The sequence below is a fragment of the Chelonia mydas genome, chromosome 26 (assembly GCF_015237465.2).
Source record: "Chelonia mydas isolate rCheMyd1 chromosome 26, rCheMyd1.pri.v2, whole genome shotgun sequence".
NCBI lineage: Eukaryota > Metazoa > Chordata > Testudines > Cheloniidae > Chelonia > Chelonia mydas.
The window spans coordinates 14,066,389-14,080,483 of NC_057859.1; the positions used below are offsets into that span (position 1 = coordinate 14,066,389).

The following is a 14,095-nucleotide window of genomic DNA, read 5'->3' on the forward strand; positions in this document are numbered from 1 at the left end:
CCAGGCTTCCTCCGAGTACCAGGAGGGCTGGCCCTGGTGTGCTGCGTGCTACAGCCTGGGGGCAGGACAGCCCTTCTCAGGGGCACTGAAACGACAGTGGAATGCCACAGGCCGGTTTGATCTAGCACACGCCCATTGCCAAGGACCCTGCTGCCAGGCAGCCCGGAAGTGCCAATGCCCCCGCAGCAGGGCTGCACCAAGTCCCCCTCCCTCCTCGCCGCAGCTCACCTTGGCCTTCTGCTGCAAAGTCAGCCTCTTGATGGAGATGAGGCTGTTGGATTTAGAGTCTCCGATCACCACCCACCAGCCCTCCTCACGTTTCTGTGGAGGAAACAACCAGCGGTTAACAGTCCCTGCCCGCAATGGAGGGAGGAGCTCCCCGGGCTATGTTCCACCTCCCCTCCGTGCTGGCCAGCGAGGCGCCTAGAGACCGTCATCCTGCTCGAGGGCTGGGCACCGCAGCTCTCCCAGCATGCCAGCCAGCGAGGGCTTCCCGGGCTGGCTCAGGAACCCTGGCCCGCTCTGTTCAGGACCCCCTGGAATAGACCCATTCTAGTTGTCGGGTGGCTCAGCCAGTCAAGCCATGAAGGCAGCAGTCCCCTCTGCGAGCATGCCAACGTACCTGGGGGAAGAGGGGAGCAATGACAGGTCCCGTGACCTCCTCCTCTCGCTCCAGCTGCACCAGCACCACCACCGGCCCTCCGCTGCGGACAGAAAGAAGAGGTCAGCAAGTCCCGCTGCCTCCCCAGCGCCTGGATTCTGCACCCAGGGATGCCCAGGGCACTGCCTATTCCTTCCCCGGCACTCGCCGCAGGCAGCTCTGCACGCTGCTCGGCACCTCCCAGCTCACCTGCGGATACACTCCTTCTCCACCACCTCGTAGGAGAGCTCGATGTTAGGGTATCGGTTGCAGAAACGGGCCACATCAGTGATCTGGGCGTCCGAGAGCTGCAGCAGGCCGTTGCGGTCCTCGTCCTCCATCTCCATGATGTCGAACACGCTCTCCACCCCCTGCAATGAAGCGCACCGGTGCAGGCACTGAGCAAACCCTGCGCTCCCTGCAGTGCCAGGAACCCAGCCTGCGCCAGCTCCCTACACCGGGCAGGGAGCCAGCACCGGGCTTCAACCGCAGCCTTCGGCACCCGCACCGAGAGCCTGGGGCTCTCCACCCCAACAGGCTAGGGCTGGAGCGACACGGGGAAGGGGTTACCCCAGTACCAGCTGAAACGTAGCCGGGGCTGCAAAAAACGTTCAACCCATTTCAAAAAAACCAAGGGCAGGCGTCTGCATCTAGCCAGGCTCTGGGGCGCCCACAGCCAGAACTCCCCCGCCCCCCCCCCGCTCTCACCTTGTCTGTGCAGCGCTTGATGTGCTCCGAAGTGAAGTGCGGCAGCTGCTTCAGGTACGAGTCCTTCGACCACATGGCCTGGGTAACCATCTGGGCCAGCTCCATGGCCGCCAGGGCCGGGCTGAGCCAGCCGTTGCTCGACAGGACATCCACGCAGGCCTGGATAAGGCGAATCGCCTGGGTGGGGAGAGAGCCGTCATGCCGGGGAACGGCGAGGAGTGCAGTACAGGGACACAGACAGTCGACAGCCTCCTCAGGGGAGACTTTAGCTAGCTCGGCCCTTCTGCACAGGCCAGCCAGGCCCCCAGTGGAGGAAGCTCCTCCCCCCAGGAAGGCAGGTAGTTATGGGCCCGACCGCTCAACTCAATCCTAAGCTCTGAAACAGCCCCACTGACGGCCCCCCCCGTCCCCCCAGCACTGTGGGCACGCGGGCACCGCCTCCCCCCGTACCTTGCTGAGGATCTCCTCCGTGTCGGACTGCAGCTCGGCGCTCAGCTGCATGCGGGACAGGTGTGCCTGCAGCAGCAGGTTGGTCTTGACGTGGGGGTCGTTGAACTTGGGGTTATTCAGTTTATGAGGGACTTTCTGCGCCAGCTGGGGAGAGAGAGAAGCCAAGTTGGCACTTTGGCCATTCGACACAGAGCCTGGCACGGCCAAGCAGAGCCTACATCCATCAGCCAGTGCTGTAACAGCTAGATCCCGCTTCCCCTGGGCTGTATCCTACCGCTGAGAAGGCCACATAACCCACCGCACCTCACCCAGAGGAGCAGATCCCCAGAGACTCCCAGAATACCCCAGCAACTAGTCCGGGAATGATCTAACCTAGTCAAAACAACACAGCAGCTCCAGATAACAGGGTCTGCATCAACGCAGACAGCTGCCCCTGGACGGTCTGGGACAGCCGGTTTGTTCAAGCGTCCGACTGAGCGGCTAGTCACTGATCTAGGTCAGACCTAGAATCTAGGCTGCTATCCCCGAACCTTGCGCCGGTGGGCATGGAGCCCGGCACTCACCTGCCGCAGGAGGTTATCCTCGTGGTGCCTGATGGGGATGTTCTCGTACTCAGCAGCGTTGGAGATTATTTCAATCAGCCCTCGCACCTTGGTCTTGGCATTCAGAGACATGCTGAAGAGCTCTAGGGAAGCCGAGGCAGGGAGAGGGGTCAGGGGGAGCCCAGCAGCGGGAGATGACTCCAGTGCCTGGGAACAGATCCAGCTGCTGCTGGGCTGGCTTAGAGGCACAGAATCAAGTGTCCCAAGAGCGGATCTTTCTTTGCAGCATTAGCGAGAGCACGGCCCGCCCCAGCTGTGACCCCGCCCACTAGGATGGGCGCACTGCAGGGCCGACAGGCCAACACACACCCCCTTGCCCCCAGGCTGATGGCTACACTGGAGGAGGTGAGAGTTCACTGCCCTCCCCTTCATGCCAGGAGCAGCAATATGCGCGGCCTGGCTGCCCTCCCGGATGGGCCCCTTACCGATGGTGGTGTAGTTAATGTAGTAATAGGCTGCGATCATCCCCAGGTTGAGGGGTGCCACGTCCATCTCGTCCTCGATGCTGATGCACTTGGACTGCTCCAGGTCACTGAGGGTCTGCTCCACCAGCTCGGACAGGTGGTCGGACAGGTGTCTGTGAGACACCCCTGCAACACAAGAGGCAGATCAGATAAAGCAGCACAGCGGAGGGGCTTTGCAATGCTTGGGGCACAGCCAGGCTGCCCTGCCACCAGGGCCTAAGCCAGCCGGGGTGCGTGCTGAACATGCCAGCTGTCCCGAGGTTCATCGCCCCCCTACCCCCACGCCGTCGGCTCACCCTGCAGGTTGTAGTAGTTAGGGTTCTGGGTCATCCTGCGGTACAGGAAGGTCCAGGTGAGGTAGTCCACGGCATCCTGCTTGTTCTCGATGGTCTTGGTGACAATCTCAGCATTGAAGTGGTCATGCATGCAGTGATCCAGGTGCGACTCCACCGGGAGGGGCTCGTACAGGAACTTCTTGAAGAAATCCTGCAACAGGGAGAGAAGAACCAGACAAAGCAGGTGTGAAACTCAGGAGAAAGCGACCCCTTCCACTTGGGACAGATGCACCCCACCCAGGGGTGAAAGTAACTTGAAGGATTTACCAGTACACCGGAGTCCTGAGCAGGGGGCGGGGCCTCAACCAGAAGGGGCGGGGCCTTTACATCCCCAGGCCCTTTAAATCACCACTGGAGCCCCTGGCAGCCGCTACCCCAGGGCTCTGGCGGCAATTTAAAGGGGCAGGGACTCCCCTGTGGTAGTGGCGGCGTGGAGCCCCGGGCCCTTTAAATCACCACCGGAGCCCCAGCTCCCAGCCACCGCAGCTACCCGGGGGCTCCAGTGGCGATTTAAAGGGCCCGGGGCTCCAGCTGCTGCCGGGGGGGGGAAGGTGTTAGGAATGCGGGGATCAGTGCCATCTGGGGAATTATTTTCCGTCTCCAGCGGGACTACAGTGCACCTGTCCTGAGCCAGGGTGTCCATCGCACCCCGAAACGACAGCAGAGGTCTGGTTTGTAAAATGCTGGGAGTGCAGGGGTGCTGTCGCAGGGCATGGTGTTTGCCCACTGCAGCATTTGAGCCAAGTTAGCCTGTTCCCAAGACGGAGGTTTGGGCCAATCTGACCAGAGCTGGGATAGGAAATCCATGCCCGAGCCGGGAGGTACAAAAAACACACACGTCCGCGCGCGCACCCCTCGCTTCACTCACCTTCTTGGATCCCTGGCACATAATAACGCAGCGCCCCTCGTCGTCCTGCAGGGGGCGATTGGCATGGCCCACCATCTGCAGCACGTCGTAGATGGGGTAATCCACATACCTGAGACAAAGCAGAGAGTGTCCCAGCTGTGAGCCGGACACGCCCCTGACCGCCGGGGCGGGGCGGGGCACCTTCAGGACAATCCCCTCATTCGCGAGCCACTCCCTCCTCCGCCCGGCTACGGCCACAGGCGCTGGGAGGTCTCCTCCCGCGTGTGCGCGGGGATACTCACGCGTGAATCTTGCCGTTATAGTACTGAGTGTCCATGATGATCACCAGGTGAGCGGCTACGTTCATGCCCCAGCACAGGCTCCGAGAGGCGACCACCACCTGGACAGCGCCTGCGGGCGAGCAAGGAGCAGTCAGCAGAAAGCTGCAGGACGTTTCACAAGCAAACCCTGGGCCTGGGGGATGCAAGCCATGCCAACGGAACGCCCACTGGGCGACGGGGACTTGGCATGGGCCCTTCTCTCAGGCCCAGAGGCAGCCTGTGCGCTGAGCAGCAGCCCCTCACTGTCCCCTGCAAGCAGCACGAGCCCCCCTGGGCCAGTGCTGCGTACAGAGCTCCGCCCAAGCCCGGCTGGTCAGCCCCACTTGGTCTGGGGGTAAAGCTGTCACTGGGCAATGGGTTACAAAGAGGAGGCAGTGGGACCCAGACTCCCAGAGGTGTCTCCATAGCTCGGCCACTCTGGCTTTGGCAGGCCACCCCCTCCCGGCCTCCTTAGCCCCGCTCCAGGGTGGGGACGTTAGCAATGCGTGGCGGCTCACACCCCCGCTCGCTCCCGTTACCAGAGCCAAACAGCTGCTCCACCACGCGCCGTTCCATGGCTGTCAGCCCCTCGTGCAAGTAGCCAACACCATTGAGCAGCGTCTCCTTCAGGGTGCCGTCGCTCAGCTTGTCCAGATATGGCCCCAAGTCCTTCTCTGTGCAGTGCAGGAACCTGCGGGGAGGAACCATCAGGGCCCGGCGAAGAGCCCTGCCCGCCCCAGAACCGCTCCTGGGCGCTCCGAAGCAGCGCTCACACACTGGCACTAAGTGGGATCAGTGGCTAGAGCAGGCAGCAGGGCCTGGACTGCTGGTTCCCCTCCCCGTGCTCGGAGCTGCAGCCTTTAGAGCAGGGGACCAAGAGCCAGGACACCTGGGTTCTGGCGCTGGCTCAGCTACGGACCCACATTACGTCATTTCACCGCTCTGCCTCAATTTCCCTGTCGATACAGTGGGTGTAACGTAACACACCCTTGTTGTATAGTGCCCGCCTCACAGGGTCTCAGTGCCTAGCTCTGCGACCCCTGGAGTAAGATGACACACACACACACGGGTCACTTAGCCCAGCCTGAAAGGCAGCCACCTCTGGGATGGAACACAGCGGCTTTTTAACAGCACACAGGAGTCTGACATGGAGCGGGAAGGTGAAGCTCTGTGGCTGAACATGCAGGTGGAGGCCAGGGGGAGAGTGGCTCTAAGAGGAATTGTCAGGCCAGTGGGACTGATTAACACACCCCTACAAGGCGGATCTCAGCACGTCCAGTGACCACACGTGATCAGCAGCTTACTTTGGCCTCATCCAGGGCATGTTCCCCTCACCCCCCTGGGCTTCTCCACTGGGAAGGGTCAGAGAAGGGACGAGGGAGAAAACCCCAAATGCCCGTCCAGTCCTCCCCCCTGCCCCACACCCAGACCTAGTACCTCTGCCTCTGGACATCGGAGGCACAGGTGGTGAGGATGTCTATGGCCGTGAGGCGCGTCTGCTTGCGTGACGGGACAAAGACAATGACCGGCTTTTTGGGGGAGTGCTTCATGATGGCGTGATAGACCGGCTTGGCCATGGACAGCAGGCGGGTCTGCGTGTGGCTGATGTTGAAGCCCTGAGTAGAAGAGAGGAGCCGGCAGTGAATGGTGAAGGCCCCGACCAAAGCCCCAGGGTGGGGGGCTCCTCCCGGGTCCCTACCTGAATGTGCAGCTCCAGGGGCACGGGGCGCACGTTGGGGTGGAAGTTGAAGGTCGAAGTGGCGCTGCAGCCCAGCCAGTGAGCGACATCCTTCGCGTTGGACAGTGAGGAGCTCAGGGCCACGATGCGGATGGGCCGCTCGATCTGGGAGGAGATGTAGCGCATCCGGGAACAGATCACCTCCAGCACGGGCTGCGGATGGACACGAGGGCAGGTTACGGGGTGGGGGGGAGGAGAGCCCGTCAGCCTCAGCCCTCTCCCCAGCCCCTGCACCAAGCAGCCACTCAGCGATGACCATCAAGGCTGCAGAAGGGCAGCAGGCCAGCACCTCTGCCGTCCCGGGCTCCCGTGGCCTCTGTGGAGAGCCCCACCTCCTTCTCGGCTCCGAGCCAGCTGCAGGACTTCCAGCGGGGAGGGCCATCCAACCCCCCCACCTCCAGACCCGATCTTGCCCCCCACTTGACCCTGTAGCTGTTGGCCTTTAAGTGCCAGGGCCCAGGGGTACGCTCCCAGCAGGACTGCAGTCCAGGGGGCAGCCCTGGAATAGCTTTTTGCCCCAGGTACATCATGCAGCAGGGACGAGATTAGCCACCCCGGTGGTCTGGCTCCCCCCAACCCCTTTCCCTGGGCACTGCTTTGGGCTGAGGTAAAGGAGCCAGCGGGCCTCCCCCAGCGTGCCAAGGCAGCCCAGCCCCCTCGGCCTCCTACCCCATTCTCGCCCCCGATGAGGTGCACTTCGTCCACGATGAAGAGGTTGACATTCTGGACGTTCTTGCGTTGCTTCCAGCGCCGGGACAGGATGTCCCACTTCTCGGGGGTGCTGACGATGATGTTGCCCTTGCCCAGCAGCTTGAGATCCGTGCTGGTCTCCCCCGTCAACAAGACCACTTTCTTACTGAGCCGCTCCTGGAACTTCTCGTACCAGTCAAGGAAGACCTGCCAGGGCACAGCAGGTATGGCCATTAGCCCTGGGCCAGAGCTCTTGGCTGGGATTGCCCTGGAGTTTCCTTGTACTCCCCGGGTCACAGGGACATTTGCGGGGAGGGAGGGAGGGAAGGGGCAAGACAGCAGAGTACAAGCAGGGAAATTAAGCTGTCATGGGATAAGAGGGAAGATCCTGCCATGGATTGAGAACTGGTTAAAAGACAGGGAGCAAAGGGTAGGAATAAATGGTACATTTTCAGAATGGAGAGGGGTAACTAGTGGTGTTCCCCAAAGGTCAGTCCTAGGACCAAACCTGTTCAACCCATTCATAAATGATCTGGAGAAAGGGGTAAACAGTGAGGCGGCAAAGTTTGCAGATGATACTAAACTGCTCAAGATAATTAAGACCAAAGCAGATTGTGAAGAACTTCAAAAAGATCTCACCAAACTAAGTGATTGGGCAACAAAATGGCAAGAGACATTTAATGTGGATAAATGTACAGCAATGAACATTGGAAAAAATAACCCCAACTATACATACAGCATGATGGGGGCTAATTTAGCTACAACTAATCAGGAGAAAGATGTTGGAGTCATCGTGGATAGTTCTCTGAAGACGTCCACGCAGTGTGTGGCGGCAGTCAAAAAAGCAAACAGGATGTTAGGAATCGTTAAAAAAGGGCTAGAGAATAAGACGGAGAATATCTTATTGCCCTTATATAAATCCATGTTATGCCCACAGCTTGAATACTACGTACAGATGTGGTCCCATCATCTCAAAAAAGATATACCGGCATCAGAAAAGGGCAACTAAAATGATTAGGGGTTTGGAACGGGTCCCACATGAGGAGAGATTAAAGAGGCTAGGACTTTTCAGCTTGGAAAAGAGGAGACTAAGGGGGGAGATGATCGAGGTCTATCAAATCATGAGTGGTGTGGAGAAAATGAATAAGGAAAAGTTATTTACTTGTTCCCGTAATATAAGAACTAGGGGCCACCAAATTAAATTAATGGGCAGCAGGTTTAGAACAAATAAAAGGAAAGTTATTCTTCACTCAGCACACAGTCAACCTGTGGAACTCCTTGCCTGAGGAGGTTGTGAAGGCTAGGACTATAACAGGGTTTAAAAGAGAGCTGGATAAATTCATGGAGGTTAAGTCCATTAATGGCTATTAGCCAGGATGGGTAAGGAATGGTGTCCCTAGCCTCTGTTTGTCAGAGGGTGGAGATGGATGGTAGGAGAGAGATCACTTGATCATTACCTGTTAGGTTCACTCCCTCTAGGGCACCTGGCATTGGCCACTGTCGGTGGGCAGGATACTGGGCTGGATGGACCTTTGGTCCGACCCAGTATGGCCATTCTCATGAACAGAGAGACAGAGGCCCCACACACCACCTCCTGAGGACCTGGGAGTTCCCAGCACACAGGCTGGAGGAGGAATCCAACCCACGCCCAGGAGACAGGGCCGTGGGGACTCACCTGCTCAGCAAGGGCCTCCATGGGGGTGATATAGACACAACGCCCCTCCGAGTTCTGCAGCAGCATCCTTAGGATGGCGAACTCGGCACAGATGGTCTTTCCGCTCCCTGTGGGGGCGCCCACGAACACATTGTCGTCGCTGTTATAGACGGTGTTAAACACTGGGAAGAGACAGAACACTTGGTTACCCCAGCTAGCCAAATTGCCGCAGTACCACTGAGCCAAAGCCAACCCCAGCCACGCTGCCCGGAGCAGGTTTGGGGATTTCAACCCAGCGCGGCTAGGACAAGGTTCCCATTACCCTGGCCTCCTTGCTGGCAGGCCAAAGCCCTGGCAGACAGACTGGCACCAGCACCCCAGAGGAGGCCCCTCCAGGCCAAGGCACGCTAGCAGGGCAGTACTTCTAAACACCTAACAGGAATTCCTCACAGGAGGAGCATTACAACGCAGACTCTTTCCAGGTTGACTTGGCAGGCACTGGGAAGCATTTTAAGACCAGAACACAGGCTCTCTCCTAAACAGGACAACACTAGTTGCTTCAGAAGAAGGTGTAAGGATCTCCGCCACCAGACAGATGTGGGGTAATCTGCCCCCATGGATGTATTATGGAATGGAGAGAGGTAAATAGTGGTGTCCCCCAGGGGTCTGTACAGGGACCAGTCCTATTCAACATACTCATAAATGATCTGGAAAAAGGGGTAGACAGTGCAGTGGAGATGACACAAAACTACTCAAGATAGTTCAGTCCCAGGCAGACGGCCAAGAGCTACACAAGGATCTCTCAAAACCGGGTGACTGGGCAACAAAATGGCAGATGAAATTCAACGCTGATAAATGCAAAGTAATGCACATTGGAAAACATCATCCCAATTATACATACAAAATGATGGGGTCTAAATTGGCTGTTGCCACTCAAGAAAGAGATCTTGGAGTCCTTGTGGGTAGCTCTTTGAAAACATCCACTCAATGTGAAGCAGCCGTCAAAAAATGTAACAGAACATTGGGAATCGTTAGGCAAGGGATAGATAAGACAGAAAATATCATATTGCCTCTATAAAAATCCATGTGTTGTGAGAGGTTTGGCTGCGTGTGTGTTCTCCCTGTGTGCTGCCCCAGCTCTGCGCAGACAGCCGGCACAGCAGACCTTAAGCGAACCGCCCAATGACCACAGGATCCATTAAGGAACAAAGGCGCCAGGCCAGGTTTATTGTCGACAAAGCACGGTCATAGGCCCTGGAAGACTCTACGAGGATACTAAGACACGTATGCCCGTGACAATGGACACGGCTAAGTAAATGGCGGGACTTTCCATTCCCCACTCGGCTGGACAAAGATACTCCCTGAGATACATCTTTATACCCTGATACAAACAAGTTAGTACTGCCCCCTGACATAGTTAGTTACTGCCCCCTGATGTGGCTAGTTATTACCCATCTCCTTGAACATGTTGGTTTGATTAAAACATCTTTATTGCGTACTGTCACCCTGACCTTATCTTTAGGCAGTGTTCCTGTTATCTTTGGGGAATGTTTTTGTACCGTCCTTGATATCGGGATGTTCTGGTACCATTTGACATCGGGCGGTGTCTGCGTGAGTGCTCTGTGCCCAGCACGTCTTAGGAACGTGTCTTTCTGCAATATCAGCCCTGCTCTTGCCAGGGTCTGTGAACTTGCTGGCAGGCAGAGCCTGACTCTTGCTAACTTTGCTTTATATCAGCAGAGACTGGCCACTGCTCTAGCTCAGGCCTCACGCCAGGCCTCTGATACAAGGGCTTGTAGCTGAGACTCTCTCCCTGCTCCACCATGGGACGCCCACATCTTGAACAGTGCGTGCAGATGTGGTCGCCCCACCTCAAAAAAGGAGACACTGGAATTGGAAAAGGTTCAGAAAAGGGCAACAAAACTGATCAGGGGGATGGAACAGCTTCCGTATGAGGAGAGATTAACGAGACTGGGACTAAGGGGGGTTATGACAGAGCTCTATAACATCATGACTGGTGTGGAGAAAGTAAATAAGGTGGTGTTATTTACTCCGCATAACACAAGAACGAGGGATCACCCAATGAAATTAATAGGCAGCAGGTTTAAAATAAACAAAAGGAAGTATTTCTTCACACAACACAGTCAACCTCTGGAACTCATTGCTAAAGGATGTTGTGAACACCAAGACGGTAACAGAGTTCAAAAAAGAACTAGATAAGTTAACGCAGGACAGGTCCATCAACAGCTATTAGCCAGGATGGACAGGGATGGTGTCCCTAGCCTCCGTTTGCCAGAAGCTGGGAATGGGTGACAGGGGATGGATCAGTTGATGATTCCCTGTTCTGTTCATTCCCTCTGGGGCACGGTCAGACGTCAGGACACTGGACGAGATGGACCTTTGGTCTCACCCAGTACGGCCGTTCTCATGTTCTTATCCCCACCGCCAGTCGTTAGAGGCTGAAACAATCCCTCCCACTACTGCCCGGAGCGTTAGCTACTGTAGCTCCGGACATCCCTGTTACCCAGGTGCAGCATTTGGGAAGTGAAAAGTACAGTCTTGGCCTTTGATCATCACCGTGGGGCCTCTGTCAAGCCTTTCTGGCAAACCAAGGTTGTTCAGACCCCAGCAGCCTGCTCTTTCCCAAGGCACAGGGCAGGGAGAGAAGGCAGGATATCTAATGCAGAGGATCATTCACCCCCACCCCATGGAGCGGGGCCACCTGCTTCTCAGCAGCCCAGGGAGCAGCGTGGGGTGGGAGCTGTACCCACCTTGGGTCTGGATGGGGTTGAAGAAGGGGAACTTGTCCTGGTAGAGGCTCTCAAAGGCACTGTTACGCAGAGCGGATACGGGCAGCGGCTGCAGGTCCAGGAGCTCTGTGGGCGGGGGGTATTTCTCGGGGAGAATCAGGTGCCTGAAGGAGACAGGCAGCTGCGTCTCACAGGCTGGAAATGAAAGAGAATCAGAACAGTTTGTACAGAGAATCAGCCATAGCGGTGTCAGACATACCGGAGAGTCTGAGCACCCAGGAGCCCTGGGGTAGGGGCCAGGGACTGCCGGGGATCACTGCAGCAATGGGAGATCCTCAGAAAGTGCCCGGGTGCTGCAATGCCTTGCTAGCAAGGGGAAATACCAGCTCCCAGCACTGAATTTCTCCCACAAAGCAAATACATCCGCTGCAAACTGGGAGGGGTGATCACCTGCCCATTCCTCCCCGTCCCCCACGACAAGCCACCGACTGATCTCAGCTGCCACTCACCACCAGCAAATCATCACCGCTGCCCAACCTGGGCCTGACTCTCTCTCCTCCCACAATGCACAGCAGCAGGTCTCCCCAGCCAGTGACTGAGGCAGGTATCTGCTCTGTCCCAAGGGCATGAGCCAGCGTTGGTTTAGCTGCTTGCTCATGGCTTCAGGCGTCCCACCCGTTCCACGTGCAGTTCAGTGGGCCTCGGGGGAAGGTTCAAATTCCCTTATAAAAAGATCCTTCCAGAGGCCACCGGCCCCCACTGCTTGGCTGGCAAAGCATTTCCCCCACTGCAGCTTGGGCAAGGCTCTGCTCCAGCACCTCCGAGCCCCTGCAATACAGCACAAAGGCGCCCCAGCCCAGCGGGCAGGTGGAGACTCACAGAGCCAGCGGTCTGAGACCACCCGGATGAAGTACTGCGGGGGCAGCGGCTCGAACACCGGCACGAAGAAGGTGATGAGATGCTCGTCCTGGGCATACTTGGCTTTCAGCAGGAAGTACTCGTGGTGCAGAATCACTTCACTGTCCACATCCTCCACCAGGATCCAGAAGGCTTCAGACGAGCCGTGCACCTGGACAAGACAGCAGCAAGCTTTGCAGCACAGCACCCAGATCTCGCCCGTTCTGACCCGCCCTGCGCTGGGGAGGCCAGCAACAGACAAGCTTTGCCACACATGCCCCTGCCCACACACCCGCAGCTAGAGCTCTTCCAGAGCAACGCTGCTCCCCAGATGCTGTCCCACCGCACACCTGGATGTTCACAGATTCCCAGGCCAGAAGGGACCATTGTGCTCTGCCAGTCTGAGCCTCTGGATAGCACAGGCCAGAGATCGGCCCCACAATTCCCAAAGCAGAGCCGTATTAAATCTTCCTTCCCCAGATAGGGACTTATCGGCTGTGATGAAGTCACCCCTTAACCTTCTCTCCAGCTAAATGGATGGTTTTCCAATCTGCCATCAAGCTGCTGCCCTCCCCGTGACCTGGTCAGCCAGGACTGCGTGTCTCCGGGGGCATCTCTCACCTTCTCATCCCACTGGAAGTCAGGGGTGATGGTCAGCTCCACTTTCAGGGTGGACCTGGTAATAGGCTGGAGATGGACAGACAGCTCCAGCTTTGGGAACAGATGAACGTACTTGTGGATCGTCTTGCCCATCTTTGGCATCCGAATGAGCTCCCCTGTAATGCAGGACACAAATGTTATGGGCAGCCCTGGGGGGGAACAGAATGGGCAAGCAGATGGACCTACACGCTCAGTGCTTCTCCAATTCAAGGGCATCCTCAAGGAGAAGCAGCTGTTTCACATCTGGAGCATCATGATCCGAGGGCACCCGTTCCCACAGCAATGCCCTCAGGCCAAACCCATTCCCTGGATGTTATATGTATTGTTGTAGCACCAACAGGCCCTCATCCAGCCCCCAACGTGCTAGGCACTGTACAAACAAAAGGCTGTTCGGTGCCCTGAGGCTTTACAGTCGATGTATAAGATCCAGCAACAAGTGCATCCATCTGGTCCCAGAGAAAGGCTAAGGACACAGAAGCCTGGCAACGACCTAACAGAGACAGAACCTAGGGGTAGGTTGTAGTAGAAAGAAGGCCTGAGACATAAGGCCTTGTATCAAAGGCCTGAGCTAAAGTAGGGGTCAAAGCTTAGCTGCTCTAAAGCAAAGTTAAGTTGTGAGCAAGAGGAGGTCCTGCTCACAGAATCTGGCAAGCACAGGGCTGATATTGCAGAAACACACATTCCCGAGTAGTGCTAGGTACAAGAAGATACACGCAAACACATTCCAAAGGGGGGTACCAGAACACCCCGATACTAGCACATTCCCCAGAGATAACAGGACCATGCTAGCCTATCTTAAAGGTTAGGTCAGGATGACAGCATGAAGGATAGAGATGTTCTGATTAAACCAACAGGTACAAGGCGATGGGTGGCACTCAGATACGCCAGAGAGGCAGTACGGAACTTGTTCGTCTCGGCGTATAAAGCAGGGTCTCACAGGGAGCGTCTTCGGCCAGCCGAGGGGATAGTGGAAAGTCCTGCTAACTGTGCTGTGTCCACTGTCACGGGCATACACGCACTGAAGCATAAGGCCCCAATACCGAGCTTCGTCGATAATCAACCTGTCCAAGTTCCTTCCCTACGAACGGAGTCTGCGCTTACTGGGCAGTGTAACTGAGCCTGCTGTCTGGCCGGAGTCAGTGCAGCACGCAGAGAGAACACACCCGCGGCCAACATCTGACCACACGGGTGATCTGGGAAGTAGGCGAGCTGCCCTCTGTCGCAATCCTCCGACATCCTTTGCTCTGGGAGGATATGGAGCTGGCAAGCAAAAGAGCAGTACCCTCTACCACCCTCCCGCTGCCTTCTCCAGAGCTGCCCGGCCCGCGGGGAAAAGCAAA

General features: G+C 57.0%; 1 protein-coding gene across 1 annotated transcript in view; it reads right to left on the minus strand.

Moving 5' to 3' along the window:
* SNRNP200 (small nuclear ribonucleoprotein U5 subunit 200) overlaps positions 1 to 14,095 on the minus strand; it is a 39,180-nt gene that overhangs the window by 881 nt on the left and 24,204 nt on the right. Inside the window, exons 27-44 of the mRNA XM_037886265.2 lie at positions 12,717 to 12,871; positions 12,078 to 12,267; positions 11,220 to 11,393; positions 8,470 to 8,630; positions 6,774 to 7,001; positions 6,066 to 6,257; positions 5,804 to 5,982; positions 4,906 to 5,057; positions 4,349 to 4,457; positions 4,068 to 4,176; positions 3,161 to 3,350; positions 2,826 to 2,990; positions 2,362 to 2,483; positions 1,799 to 1,942; positions 1,349 to 1,525; positions 851 to 1,011; positions 623 to 704; positions 229 to 321 (exon numbers count right to left, since the gene is read on the minus strand). Coding sequence (XP_037742193.1) covers positions 229 to 321; positions 623 to 704; positions 851 to 1,011; positions 1,349 to 1,525; positions 1,799 to 1,942; positions 2,362 to 2,483; positions 2,826 to 2,990; positions 3,161 to 3,350; positions 4,068 to 4,176; positions 4,349 to 4,457; positions 4,906 to 5,057; positions 5,804 to 5,982; positions 6,066 to 6,257; positions 6,774 to 7,001; positions 8,470 to 8,630; positions 11,220 to 11,393; positions 12,078 to 12,267; positions 12,717 to 12,871 — 2,783 coding nt within the window. The remainder of the gene's footprint in view (positions 1 to 228; positions 322 to 622; positions 705 to 850; positions 1,012 to 1,348; positions 1,526 to 1,798; positions 1,943 to 2,361; positions 2,484 to 2,825; positions 2,991 to 3,160; positions 3,351 to 4,067; positions 4,177 to 4,348; positions 4,458 to 4,905; positions 5,058 to 5,803; positions 5,983 to 6,065; positions 6,258 to 6,773; positions 7,002 to 8,469; positions 8,631 to 11,219; positions 11,394 to 12,077; positions 12,268 to 12,716; positions 12,872 to 14,095) is intronic.